General features: G+C 38.6%; 1 protein-coding gene across 1 annotated transcript in view; it reads left to right on the top strand.

Moving 5' to 3' along the window:
• Positions 1 to 14,727, top strand: part of LOC306875608 (piezo-type mechanosensitive ion channel component 2) — a gene marked incomplete at both ends in the record, with an annotated part of 550,584 nt that overhangs the window by 198,132 nt on the left and 337,725 nt on the right. Inside the window, 6 exon segments of the mRNA XM_079426295.1 lie at positions 1,854 to 2,024; positions 4,027 to 4,441; positions 6,404 to 6,567; positions 6,685 to 6,861; positions 12,589 to 12,735; positions 14,306 to 14,506. Of these exon segments, the coding sequence (XP_079282421.1) occupies positions 1,854 to 2,024; positions 4,027 to 4,441; positions 6,404 to 6,567; positions 6,685 to 6,861; positions 12,589 to 12,735; positions 14,306 to 14,506 (1,275 nt within the window).

Below are 14,727 nucleotides of genomic sequence, written 5' to 3'. Positions count from 1 at the left end.
CACTTCACTGATTACACTCTCTCACCTACAACCAATGACACACACTATATAACGCCCACTTAGAGCCTTCTCAGAGTATTGTTTAGTGTTTATCACTCTCCTAGTGATAGCTACATTACGGAGCCATACCATGTTTTTCTAAGTGTAGTCTGTCCTGTTTATTACGTGTCTTGATTTTAGCCTGGTTTACTTCGTCTAGTCTGTTCTCTGCCTGCCTGTCCAGGACTTTAACCTGCCTCGTATTAGTCCTTCATCTCGCCCCACTCGGATACTGTTCTCCCCTCGTCTGGACTATAGTCTGTTAGCTGGATTACTCCTTCGTCTGGCCCTCCGGATTACGTTCGCTGCTGTTTGACCCACGCCTGTCCTTGGATTACTCTCTGTCTTGCCTGTGCCATACGTGTTGTTGCTGTCGACCCATGCCTGTTTAACCATTTCGTTGAATAAAGCTTTGCATATGGATCTGCACATCTCTCGTCTCATTCCCCGTTACAAAATACTTGGCCACACAAGGATCCAGCAGCTTTTCAGACGAACATTGGCCAGATATGAACACAGCAAGAATATTATTAGCCCATAAACAAGGCACGCTATCGTTGTAGAATTATATTCGAGAAAATTTAGCCATCGCTCACTATTCAGATTTACCGGACTGTGTTTTGATAGAGTTCTTCTGCGATGGCATTAATCAGACTCTAAAGTTTAAGCTTAGACGCGAGGGTCCGCGTACATCACTCAGTCAATTTATGGATTACACTTTGTTGTCTGTTGGCTCTCTATTCACTATGGGTGTCGCGGAGGAGGAATGCGACATCGCGTCAGTACCGGTAATGATGGCCCCAAAATTTAGTTAGCCCCACAGAGAAACAGAAACCCCATTCTTTAGCACAGTTCTCTACATTCACAACAGACATTTGCATACACTTCTCCACATGCCCAACACTGAACCCCCTTTTCCGCAACATCCCATCATCTGCATATAAGGACCTCCCTGTCTATCTGTGCAAAATTGTAATTACTAATTAGATTAAACAGAATATGACTGCTAACACTTCCTGGATATACTGTATCTGAGACAATATTCTAACTTGCAATTTAGTAACTAAATGTATGGAATTTTGAAGTGAATTTGAATTGATCTGGCACAGAACTGGCACTTCATGGCTAATGTGTATTGAATAAAGCTCATTACACCACAATCATCATGTAGAAAACCACAAGTTTGATTCTTATAGATGCTTTTGCTTATTTGGAGATGGAGGAAATGGAGAAAAAAATCAAACTTCATGTTTTCAAAATTTTACTTAATTCAATATCTTGATATAATCTGTGGAATTTAGCTCCGCTTTTAATACAGTCAGCCCACATAAACTAGTTCAAGCAGTCTGGGCTTAGGCAGTTCACTGTGCACATGGATACAGGATTTTCTGAGCAATAGACCCCAGAAGGTCAGGATGGGAGATCTCACATCTTCCACACTCATCCTGAACACTGGAACACCACAGGGGTGTGTTCTCAGCCCCCTCCTCTACTCCCTCTTCACAAATGACTGTTCCCCCATTCATCCTGCAAATACCATTGTCAAGTTTGCTGATGATACCACCATAGTCGGGCTGATATCAGACAACAGTGAGACAGAGAGGAGATTCAGCATTTCACCGAATGGTGCTCCTACAACAATTTGGATCTTAACATCAAAAAGACCAAGGAAATAATTGTTCAGGAAATCTAAGCGCACTGAGCACTCTGCCCTCTTCATACATGGAGAGGAGGTAGAGAGGGTAGAGAGCTTCAAATTCATTAGACTGCAAATCTCTGCTGACCTCACTTGTCCTATGCACATCTTCCAGTAGGTGGGGAAGGCACAACAGAGACTTTACTTCCTTGGGAAGTTGAAGCACACCCAACTCACTCAAAATCTGCTGACCAACTTCTGCCGTTCAGCCATAGAGAGCCTGTTAACTTATTGCTGCATGGTGTGGTTCTCCAGCTGCACAGAAGAGAACAGGAAGGACCTGCAGTGGGTATTGAGGGCAGCTGAGCATTAGAGGTCTGCAAGCCCATCGGGTCCCGACATGCTGAGTCCTTTTGGGCCAGTGTCAGGCCTTTTTTTTTTTTTAAGGTCGGGCTCGGGTCAGACTCTGGGTCATTTAGCTTCTCTCCTTTTATTGTGCCCATATAAAAAGTTCCCAATGCTTCGAGGAGCATCTCGCTGCAGCCCACAAGATCCAGGGGGAGTGGTTGGATCCAGATCCAACTCCTCCCATCTTACATATACCTAAACCTACCCATCTCCACCCCCTGATCCCTAAACCCACCCCATCTCCACCCCTAAACCTACCAATCTCCACCCCCTAGATGTGGATCCAACCACGCCCCCTGGATCTTGTGGGCTGCAGCGAGCCCTACTTGAATGCTTCGGGAAAAGCTGCATTTTGGATCATCCATGCATTTGATGATGATCTTGACTCACCATCTCCTCATTAGAGGCACCTTTAGAGAGAAATGCATATTTAGGGATTTTATATTGAAAGAGTTTTTGTTTTCAATTCGAATTATTTCGTTTTAAAGTAGCAATTCAAAGCTTTCTATAGATAGGCTACTATATTTATGAAGTCAGTGAAGCAAGTATTCGCTGTGTTTTGGTTTTTCAGAAGCGCTCCTGCTCAAAACCAAAACTGCTTTTTTATTTTATAAAAGCACGTTTTGTTGATATTGTTAGTGCACACAAATAAAAGCAGACCCTTTACAGTTCCGAACAAAGTAGCCTATTACTCATACCTTTATGAGCAAAAATGACAGCGTATTTTGAAATGTTTCTAATGCAAGTGATCACTCCGGCGGTGGCAGCACGCTTCAGCCTCCACTCTCCACACAAATGACTGGATATGTGTCATTCAGGGGTGTAGTTTGTGGGGGGCATATAACCCCCCCAATAACTAAAACTAGCAAGTACAACCCCCCCCCCCCCCCCCCCCACGCATTCACCGACGTGCTCGAGAAGTGTGATAAGATTTGCGTGAGCCATTCCTATCGCGAAGCTGATGGTCAAATATGTGATCTATTTGAATTATTTAGAGAAACAGTCTTGAACCAGCACTAAAATATATTAAAATCATTTTAAACTTATCACCACCTTTACTAGAATTTGTCACGTTTTATTGTAGGCTTATTTATTGTGTAAAATTAAGTCTTAACTTTTAGAATTTAAATGTGATAATCTGTTTGTTACGCGTTGCTGATCGTAGGAGGCAGGACGACAAGGGATTCAGGATAAACAGGTTCTTTTAATCGTGTAAACGTATTAACGTGGCCTAATGGTTAGAGAGTCGGACTCGTAATCCAAAGGTTGCGGGTTCGAGTCTCGGGCCGGCAGGGATTGTAGGTGGGGGGAGTGAATGTCCAGCGCTCTCTCCACCCTCAATACCACGACTGAGGTGCCCTTGAGCAAGGCACCGAAACCCCAACTGCTCCCCAGGCGCCGCAGCATAAATGGCTGCCCACTGCTCCGGGTGTGTGTTCACGGTGTGTGTATGTTCACTGCTGTGTGTGTGCACGTTGGATGGGTTAAATGCAGAGCACGAATTCCGAGTATGGGTCACCATACTTGGCAGTATGTCACTTCACTTCACTAACAACAGAAATAACAGCATAAACATAACTTTAGTTTGAGACACGACGAAGACTACTACTGAACTATTATTTTTCCAGGAGGCCATGGCGAATCAGGGAGCTCCGTGGCCTTGGCCCTTGCCCTGGCCACACAGGCCGTGACTATATGCCCCCCCCCCCCCCAATTTTCTTGGGGAGGTTCCCCTCTGGGAACAATTTAGGAGAAACGGGCTCTTGGGGGCGCTCTGGAAGAGCGGAGCTGGACGGGACCAGCGGAGACATAGGAGGGCACTCTGGAAGCGCGGACACATGAGGGCGCTCTGGAGGCACGGACACTTGAGGGCGCTCTGGAGGCGCGAAGCTGGACGGGACCAGCGGAGACATAGGAGGGCACTCTGGAAGCGCGGACACCAGTGGAGACAGGAAGCAGGAAGGCTGGACGGGATCAGCGGAGACGCAGGAGGGCTGGACGGGAACAACAGAGATGCAGGAGGGCTGGACGGGACGAGCAGAAACGCAGGAGGGCACTTGCGAGGCGCTTCTGCCGGCGGGCTTGCCATAATTTCTGCCGGCGGGCTTGGGTTGGCCGCGAACAGCGGCGGGCTTGGGCTGGCCATGGACGGTGAACTTGCGGTGACCACGGAAGGGAGGCGGCATGGGCTTCGTCGTGGGTGGCATTCCGGCTCGGGATTGGAGACTCTCCAAACACCGGATGACTGTCTCCTGCCAGTTGAGGTTGGAGGTGTTTGGGAGCTCCAGTGGCTGATGGAACGAAATCCCGAGCCAGAAAATCGTCTTGAGCTCTTCTCCCTCGAGGGAGCTGGCGAGGGCGAGTAGTACGAAAGCCAGTGCGTAGTTAAGAGGCTCTTGAATGGCGTGAACCATTTCGATGAACTGGGCTCGTTCATCCATTTTCTTGTATGTTGTGTCTTCTATTACGCGTTGCTGATCATAGGAGGCAGGACGACGAGGGATTCAGGATAAACAGGTTCTTTTAATCGCGCAAACGTATTAACAACAGAAATAACAGCATAAACACAACTTTAGTTTGAGACACGACGAAGACTGCTACTGAACTCAAGGCTTATAAAGAACACTAATGAGGAAACAAGATGATTAATACAAGACAGGTGAAAGGAATAAATGATGATTAACTAATGACAGGAAACCGACCAAATTAGGACAAACAGGAACTAAACAGAAACCAAACTGTGACACTGTTAAGGTAATATATTTTTCCCTATAGATTTGTATTACAAGTGGCATGTTGTAGCTATTGGTTCTAAATGTGCAGGCGGTTGTTTCCTTTCAACAAATGCTATATTGATTATTGGCCTGGTAATGGTTAATAGGCTAGTCTTATTATAACAAATGCTACAGTTAAGAACTATACATGGCCTTCAGATATTCCAAAAGATGGCATAGATTAGATTAAATCATTGAGAGCCTGATGATCTATTAAGGATTAAGAAATAAACTATATCAATATAAGAAAATGTTAAATTAGTTTGACTTAAAATGGCATGTTGAATTAGAACATTCTGTCAAACTACAGCCTATAAGTGCCTAAATATTATAAAATACATTACATATATATCCTATGTAAACAAGTAATTGTTAAATATGATGTTACCTTATTGCACCAACTTTGCATAGATGATAGCACAAAAGATAATTTCACAAAAATAAATATATAAGCAAACAAACAAATAAACCTTATGAGTCAGCATGACCCGGGACTCTACTAAAACAGTTCACACTTCATCAACAATGTTCAAACCAAAACTACGCCCTTGGCGTCAGTGCAAATTTATCTGAGTTAAGCATTAAGCATTTAAACTAACATTGTGGAGCTGTTTTATAACTATAGATTTAATTTAAACCAGTCGTGATGATTTGAGAAGGCTAAATTGATTAACCATAGGCTATGATAAACTCACTATCTTCCGCTGGCTGCTTGTTCATTACTTTAAAAAACAAAAACTTACATTTAACAAACAAAAATATGCTCCAAACATTTTTTTCTAAATTATCTTAATAAAATGACAAAACGAAATACAATCACTTTGCCATTTCATACGAAACTGAACTATTTAAAAAGCTGAAATAGTAGTATAAGCTGTCGGACACAGGCCGGGCTAGGGCCTGAGTGTCTCGGGTACAGGACCGGGCTAGGGCCTAGATTTTAGGCCTGTGCAGGGCTCTACTGAGTGTGTACGTTACTGCCCATACTCAGTGACATCTACACTTGACCGACTTCAAAAGAAAGCCAGACGCATTTTAAAAGACCCCACTCACCCTGGACATCATCTGTTCTCCCCTCTATCTTCGGGGACAAGATATAGACTAATAAAATCCAGAACAAACAGACTGAAAAATAGCTTCTTTCCTCAGGCAGTTAGATGCTTAAATGCATAATTTCACTTCCTTCCAGGACTCGTGCAATATACCCCTACTCTAACAAAGTGCAATAACCCTTCCCCCATTAGATTACTGCACTATTACATCTTGCACTACCTCAGTGTAATTATATTCTTATATTTATATTTTTTTGTGTTTATGCCTTTGTCTTGAATGTTGCTATCTGTTTATAATGTCAACTTGCCTTGTAAACAGTGTTGTTTATAAACACTGTCATACTGTTGCTTACCTGCTAATCTGAAGAGCTGAAGAACTGTATTTTGTTGTTCCTAAACTATGACACTAAAGTTCTATTCTATTCTATTCTATTCTATTCTATTCTATTCTATTCTATTCTATTCTATAATTATAATATGTGCATGTATTGCAGTACCTGTAGTGAACCAGTGGTTGGTGGTGATGGAAAGGGTGCATGAGTTGACCCTGCAAGCAGTTTTGTGGTTATGGAGAGGTCAGGAGCTGTGCTGGAGAATACTTGAGCTCCACAGCTTCAAACTAGTCTCTACAGGCATAATCTGGGTATGCGTGAAGGAGGTAAGACATAAACCAGTGTACAGCATGCACATAAAGTACCTGGATGCAGAGTCACCCTCAACTAGTACATATTTAAAATGTTGCAGGTTCACACACTCTTATATGCATATATTTCAGGTATCGCTGATGAACGTGTTGTTTTTGGTGTTGTGGACATTTGCTCTGCCATACTCAAGACTGCGGCCTTTGGCTTTCAATGTGTCTTCTGTTTGGGCCTGTGTGATTGTTGTGTGTAAAATGATGTACCAGCTCAAAATTATTAAACCATCTGAGTATTCTTCAAACTGCACCGCTGTAAGTATTATTTATGTATCTGCTGCATTATAAAGATAATGGTAGCAATTTATTTTACAGTATGTGTACTTCCCTTGTACATACATGGTAAATATCTTGTACCTACAGGCAAATGAGTGGTAACACAAGGTACTTACCTGAAGTGTATGTACATGTTAACCAATAAGAAACATGGCTGTACTTAACAGTCATACATGCATGGTAATTAGTTTGTACATACAGACAAGTGTAACGGTACATGGTAACTAATTAGATACTTTACTGTACTTACTTATGTATATACATGGTAAATATGTAGTATTTACGGACAAGTGGGGACAAACAGGCACATCCTTACAGTATGCATATATGGTAACTAATAAGACGCATTACTGTACATACTAATGATATGTACATGGTAATTGTGTAGCACCTATGGAAAAATGTGGTATCATGTTGTAACAAACAAGACACATACTGTACTTGGTATATAATTACTGTATATAAACTGGATTTAAATACCTGCTGCCAAGATGCTCCTCTGTTGGATTTATTCAGGCATGTTAACATATTTATTTGAAGCTTCTTTCTTTTCAGATTCTTATTTACAGCATTATTTTAATAGGCAGTATATTAACTTATTGGGAGAAAACTGATAGTTTTATGTGAAATCAAAGATTTGAGCACCCCCATATTCCCAAAATGACATGATCATAACACGCGAATATTCAACTTTGAGATTCGGAGTCGAATCAGGCTCCTCCTATTGAAGCATAGAATCGTTGACTATTCAGGGTCACCTTTATTGGAAGTTAATCGGGGTTCTTTATCCACCATTCGAACAATCCTTCGTTGTAATTTTTCATTATTTTTTATCTTCCGTCCACGTCCAGGGAGGTTAGATACAGTGACATGACTGTAAACCTCTTGATGTTATTGAGCACAGTGGACACAGGAACATTAAGATCTCTGGAGATGGACTTGTATTCATGAGATTATCCATGTTTTTCTACAATTTTTTCTCTCAGATCCACAGACAACTCTTTACACTTCTTTCTTTTCTCCATGCTCAGTGTGGCACACAACACAAAGGTTGAGTCAACTTTTCTCCATTTTAACTGGTTGCAAGTGTGATTGCTATATTGCCCACACCTGTTACTTTGCCACAGATGTGTCTAAATACAAATTACAGGAGCATCGCATGCTTGAAAAGCAATTATTTCTTACAATTTTGACAAGGTGCCAATAAATTTGTTGAGTACATTTTTGATTTCTGTGTGAAATTTTAAGTTTGACTTAGTTTTTTTGTGTTGTTGCAGTGAAAACAAAAACAATAATCATTTGAATACCAAAACATTTGCAATTGGAACAATTTTCTGAGAGAAGTGTTGCATTTTCTGACAGAATTGCAAGAGTGCCGATATTTTTGGCTGTGACTGTACATCGGTACGTACATAGTAAGTATATGGAAATAGGACTGTAAAATAAAGTGCACCATTTTACATAAACATTACACAGGAATTACTAGTTCTTCAAACTTTGTAAGCACTGTTGTGGAGAGCAGTTTAGCATTAACAGTCCTACACAAGCAATTGAAAACCAGTCCTCTTTTTATTAGGTAAGGTTAGGACTTACCAAGCGTACTGTATACCAAGTACAGTATGTGTTTTGTTTGATACCACATAATACCAAATTTGTCCGTAGGTGCTATATATTTACCATGTATATACCATTAGAAAGTATAGTAATGTGTCTTATTAGTTACCATATACTGACACAACCTTTAAGTAACCGTCATTAAAAACACTTGTTTGTAAGTACTACACATTTACTACGTGTATACCAAGTACAGTATGTGTCTTGTTTGTTACGACATAATACCACATTTTTCCGTAGGTGCTACACATTTACCATGTACATATCATTAGTGTGTACAGTACTGTGTCTTATTAGTTAGCATATACGGATACTGTAAGGACATGCCTGTTTATACCCACTTGTCTGTAAGTACTACATATTTACTATGTATATACATTAGTAAGTATAGTAAAGTATCTAATTAGTTACCATGTATGGGCACTACCTGTAAGTGACCGTCATTACCCACACTTGTCTGTGTGTACAAACTAATTGCCATCTATGTACGACTGTTAAGTACAGCCGTGCTTCTTATTTGTTACCATGTACATACACTTCAGGTAAGTACCTTGTGTTACCACTCACTTGCCTGTAGGTACAAGATATTTATCATGTATGTACCAGGGAAGTACACATACTGTTAAATAAAGAGCTACCAAGATAATTATGGTTGTACTTTATTTTACAGTATGTGCACTTACTTGTACATATAATTTACTTAAAGTACTGGTAATATGAGGTAAATACATGGTTAAGGTTAGGTATAGGGGTAGGTTCAGGGTTAGTACCTAGTTATTACCCAGTTATTGTAATTACTAGGGGTGTCCCCGATTAAGGATTTTCATAGTCAAATCGGAATTTTCTAATCATGCAGATAACCGACTGATAGTTGAATTATATGTTTGGGGGTGGGGCTAAATACACTACCAAGAGTCAAGTCAGACATTTGACAGTCATAATTATTGGCATTAACACACAGGGAAAATGTGTAACTGACGCCTTGCAGATACAAAAATAATGTTTTATGTTTTGATTAAAAGATTATATGGACGTTAGCGAAACCTAAGAATTCACAACATTTTTTACAACAGTGCTCTTATAAATATTATGTATATGACCGTAGTTATTAATGTTCTGCATTTGAGCTGCGTGTGCTGAAAATGACCAGTAGATTGAAGCATTTTATAGCAGGTTTTTAATCAATGGGATTTAACCCATCATTTATCTCATATAGAATACGGTTCGTTATTTATACAACATAACGTTATACTACGACTTATAGACTATCTGCACAAAATGTCCCGAATGCACATGTCATGAACGAGTCTGCGTGGCTCTGAATAAACTCTAATAATTAACAGTGTTTTATTATAATAGTGTTCTCATTATAATGTTATGTATATGATAGTCCCAGCCATAATTATTAATATTCTGCATTATTGTTTGTCCTGCTCGTGCTGCGTGCTTAAGAGATATCATCGTATTATTACAAGTGCTTTAGTGCAGCGTAACTCAAATGCATCTTATAGGAGATAAATAATATATATAAACCGGCTAAAATAGTTATAACTTTAACTGATTGAAAAAATCAGTCTTTCACTCTGTCTTGTTAAAGATTTAAATCCTTGCCGCCAAGATGTTGGATTAAGTGAAATTTAAATCTATAGGGGCGGTTGGATTTATTCACGCACGTTAAAAAATATTTATTAAAAGCTTCTTTCTTTTCAGATTCTTATTTCCAACATTATCTTAATAGGCTGTATATTAACTTATTTGGAGAAAACCAGTAGTTCACCTCATGAATATTCGACTGTGAGATTGGTAGCCGAATCGGACTCCTCCTATCGAAGCTTCGAATCGTCGTCTATTCGGGTCACTCCTAGTAATTACTATAATAAATGCATATATTTATATATATTTATATATCCATAATTTTATATACATATTGCACATTTTTATATAGGCTATACATTAAAGGGGGGGGGGTATTATTATTAATATTTTTTTATATTTGGGCAGGTGTAATGCCAGAATAAAAACAAATTAATATTGATGAAAGAATACTGATGATTAAATCTATTAATACATGGCAGAGGTGTGAAACGTTTACAAAAGAAACATGAATAGTTTGCCATGGCATACATTAGATCAGGGGTGTCAAACTCCAAGAGGACCATACTGCCCTACAAAGGCAAAAGACCTTAACTCGCTAGAGTGTGAAACTGAGAAAAATTACTTTAAAGCTTTTTACTTGTCCAGCCAAATTAATTATAGATACGACACTGGAAATTTGGCAATTAGATGTTTTAGTAATGAAAATGATCTACATTAAAAAATTGTGAGCTCAAACTTGATTTTTATGCCTATTTTGAAGGTAATGTACTCTGCCTTTGCCTTGTCTGTAAAAAGTGATTAGTCACACCTGGGCAAAAGACAGTAACTTCCACATTATCAATATTTGGTTGCTGATCACCATTTACAAAACCGTTATAGTAACACCTGTATAAAATCTAGTCATCATGGGCTATCTCATATAGACTATTGCATATAGTAATGTGACGGTATTATTATTATTATTAGTTTTTTTTTTTTACCATAACAAGCAGACTAAAAATTTAACATGTGAGTGGATACTGTTTTGCAACCAATTTATTTGCTATGCTCAGTACCATAAAAGAATGCTAGACATAGCTGCTTATATTGACTCAAATTAAATAGCCTAAACTAAAAGAACGACTTATGGAGCCAGCAAGCAGGCATGTTCAGAAATGCGTGTTGATTAAACATCTCCGATGACGTTCAGCACCATGGATTGATTTTATCGGTTTACAAGAAAAGGTAGGATATGGATTTAATTGCAAACTGTTAGGTGACAGCCTGGTGATTAATCTGCATTACAAAAAGGAAAAAAAAAATCTTTAAAGGTTATCCACGATTATGTATTGCTGCCAAGGTGTCTAGTCTTTACTGTGCTTTGTTATATGGAGCTGTTTGTTAGATCACGATCTAATTAGTTTGTCTACACCATAATTAAAATGCAGCAGACTTTAATGGACAGTAAAAAAAAAAAAGGCAGACCACCGTATAACTCTAAGGAGCACCGTAACTTCATTTTGATGCACAGTTAAACAAAGTCAGAATGCCGTAACTCAATTTGAACCTTCCAAACAAAGTGGAAGAGCGGTAACCGGTGTTATACAGTGTTCTGCCTTGGTTTCTCCGGGGCTTTTTGAAGTTACGGTTGAGATGACCCATTATTTTCTTGGAAAATCAACAAAATTGACTCAAAAAACTTATGTACATGATAAAGGATGTTTTGAATGTCCCAAAAATATCAATAACTAATTTTCTACAAAAATCGAAATGACAGTCTTTTGCCTTTGCACGGCAGCATAGCCCTTCAGAGTTTTGCTTCAACCTTAATTAAATGCACCTCATCCAGCTTATCAAGTCATTCAGGCTTATTTGAAAAAAATAAAAAATAAATACAGGTATGTGTGTTGGAAGAGGTTTGGACCTAAACTCTGTAGGACTGTTGCCCTCTAGGAGCTGAGCTGACAATAAAGTGAATGTAACAGTTTTTTTTAACAAAGTCCTCTCTAAAAAAAGCACATGGCATGGCCTTACCTCTCAGATCTGACTAGATCTCATCAGAGTTCTAACAAAGACCTCATTAGTCCACATCAGAGGCCACATTAGATTACCTCAGACCCCATTAGAACTCAACACTCTCAGAAATAAAGGTACAAAAGCTGTCACTGTGGCGTTACCTTTTCAAAAGGTACACTTGTGTACCTATTAGGTTCAAATATATACACTTTAATTACTAATATGTACCTTTAAGGTACCAAAATGGACCCTTTAGGTACAAACATGTATCTTTTGAAAAGGTACTGCCTCAGTGACAGCTTTTGTACCTTTATTTCTGAGAGTGAAGGAACCATATCAAACAAATTATTTGACATTAGATAGAGATGCACACTATTCACAGTTTCTAATGTTGATAAAAGGTGATTGGTTAAACAATATATAATCCATAGAAAACATTTTATCCTTTTAAATGTCCAAATTGATGTATCCAAGTTCTTTAATAGTCCAACATTTCCAAAGGGCCTGTCATCATCTAATGAGAGTTGGACCGGTGATAACAAATCAGAGCTATTGAGGAATTCAGTTCTGTATTTGGCACCAGTAGATCCAGCAGTGTGGGTTGGCGGACTGAGGAAGTGTGAGGATCGCATCCTACCCTGTCTTTGGGTAAGTATTTGTATTTATTTATTTATTTTTTTTAAAGAAGATAATCGACTATAATGTGATGTTATCTCACTTAGGTACTAAGGCCCCAAACCATTTAAAGCACTATAAGTAATTAGCCAAATTTTGAAATTTATACAAAAATTAATAGGCATTTAAATGTATATGTAATTATGATAAAATTGGGATAATATGATCACATTTCTTTGTTTTGTTAAGCACTCTAGCATAGTGAATCCCAACAATGTTCCTGCATTCCTGGGGTGTATTGCAGAAATCAGAGTTAACTTATCATCTGCTAAACCATCGGTTGATTAACCCAAACCTTGCTTACTTGAAGTATGCTGGTTCCAAAAATGCATCCAGCAGTAAATTAATTCAACCCAGAGTATGTTCCTGGTTAACACACAAGACATTCTCAACAGAGGGACGAGTGACGAGTCTCTATGGAAACGGATGCTAAGAAAAGTGTGCCATGCTGCTGCTGCTTCTTTTGTTCAATGGTCATTTACATGCTTAGTGCATATTGCCACGTAATTGATGGTTTTGCAATCATTTGTCTTTTTTTTGTTGTTGTTTAGTCTTTAATCACTGAAAATAAGAACTATGTTGTTTGTTTGATGCTAATTATATAATAAGAAATATCACATATATTTATTATAGAAATATATAATAGAAAATGCAGATCCATGACAATAAAATTTAATAAGTGTAATAGAATAAAATAAACATAACATTGTTATAATAGTGTTTTATAATTCATGAATATTTATAACTTTTATATATAACAATAGAATAACTATAATAACATACAACTATTTGTGTGTGTATATATATATACACATACACACACACACACACACACACACACGCACACACATTTGATAATTATATTGTAAAAATATAAAATATTGTGCGCAATCTGTCATGTCTACTGGAGTCTCATCAGTAGGTCACGCATGTGCTGATAGCGCTGAACTGAACTAACCCTAAAACAGAAACTACTCCAGAGCAGGTTATGTTCAGAGAATAAGTTGCTATGGCTACTTACTTACACTGAAAGTAACCTCCGTCTTTGGAACCGAAAGCTGAGTTTATCTGCTTACTTACGCTTAAACATACCCAGGTATGTCACATAACCTGCTTTCTAGTATACCCCCCTGGTAATGTATAATATTATGGACAGTCTTTCTTCTGTAACCATTTACAAAGTCAGCAAATGTATGATGCCTAGAGTTTGTTGTGTAGTGCAGAGGTTTTCAAACCTGTCCTGGAGGACCCTCAGCACTGCACGTGTTGTATGTCTCCCTTATCAGACACACCCAATTCAGGCCTTGCAGTCTACTAATGAGCTAATGAATGAAATCAAGAGTATTAGCTGAGAGAGATACATAAAATGCTCAGTGCTGGGGATCTCCAGGACAAGTTTGAAAACCCCTGGTGTAGTATATTCCAGCCTTAACACTGAACATGTCATTTAGGTGGTTTAGTTGTGCTTGATTAAGGTAGCTGTCTATCTATCTAACTATCTATTTGTTTGTTTGTTTGTTTGTTGGCGATTCCATGTGAGTAGAATCACCTGGTAATTTTAGGCCTCCTTGTGTTTGATGTGACTGTCCATCGGCACCAGCTTCATCACCGTCTTCAAAATGGCCTTAAAGCAACACACAGCAGCACCATATTTCAGGGTGTGACACACCAGCATCTAGACCACGGCATTATGCCCTCCCTCAAATATTTTGCTAACTATTTCTTCTACAAGTTTGGTTTGGAGGTAAGTGAAGTTGGTATACTTACTTACTTACCTACATATTTACAATTTAATTTAATTTAATAATTTAATTTAATTTAATTTCAAGCAGTAAAGAAGCTCATGAGATTTACAATTTATTTTACAAGAAGGTCCTGGCCAAGACAGACAGCATACTTATTTAAACATGAAAATATTTGAATATAAAACATACACATTAATTCACATATACAAAAACAATGTAC

The sequence above is a fragment of the Barbus barbus genome, assembly GCF_936440315.1.
Source record: "Barbus barbus genome assembly, chromosome: 10".
Classification (NCBI taxonomy): domain Eukaryota; kingdom Metazoa; phylum Chordata; class Actinopteri; order Cypriniformes; family Cyprinidae; genus Barbus; species Barbus barbus.
Note: the sequence above shows the minus strand (reverse complement) of the source record. Positions and strands in the feature narration are given on the sequence as shown.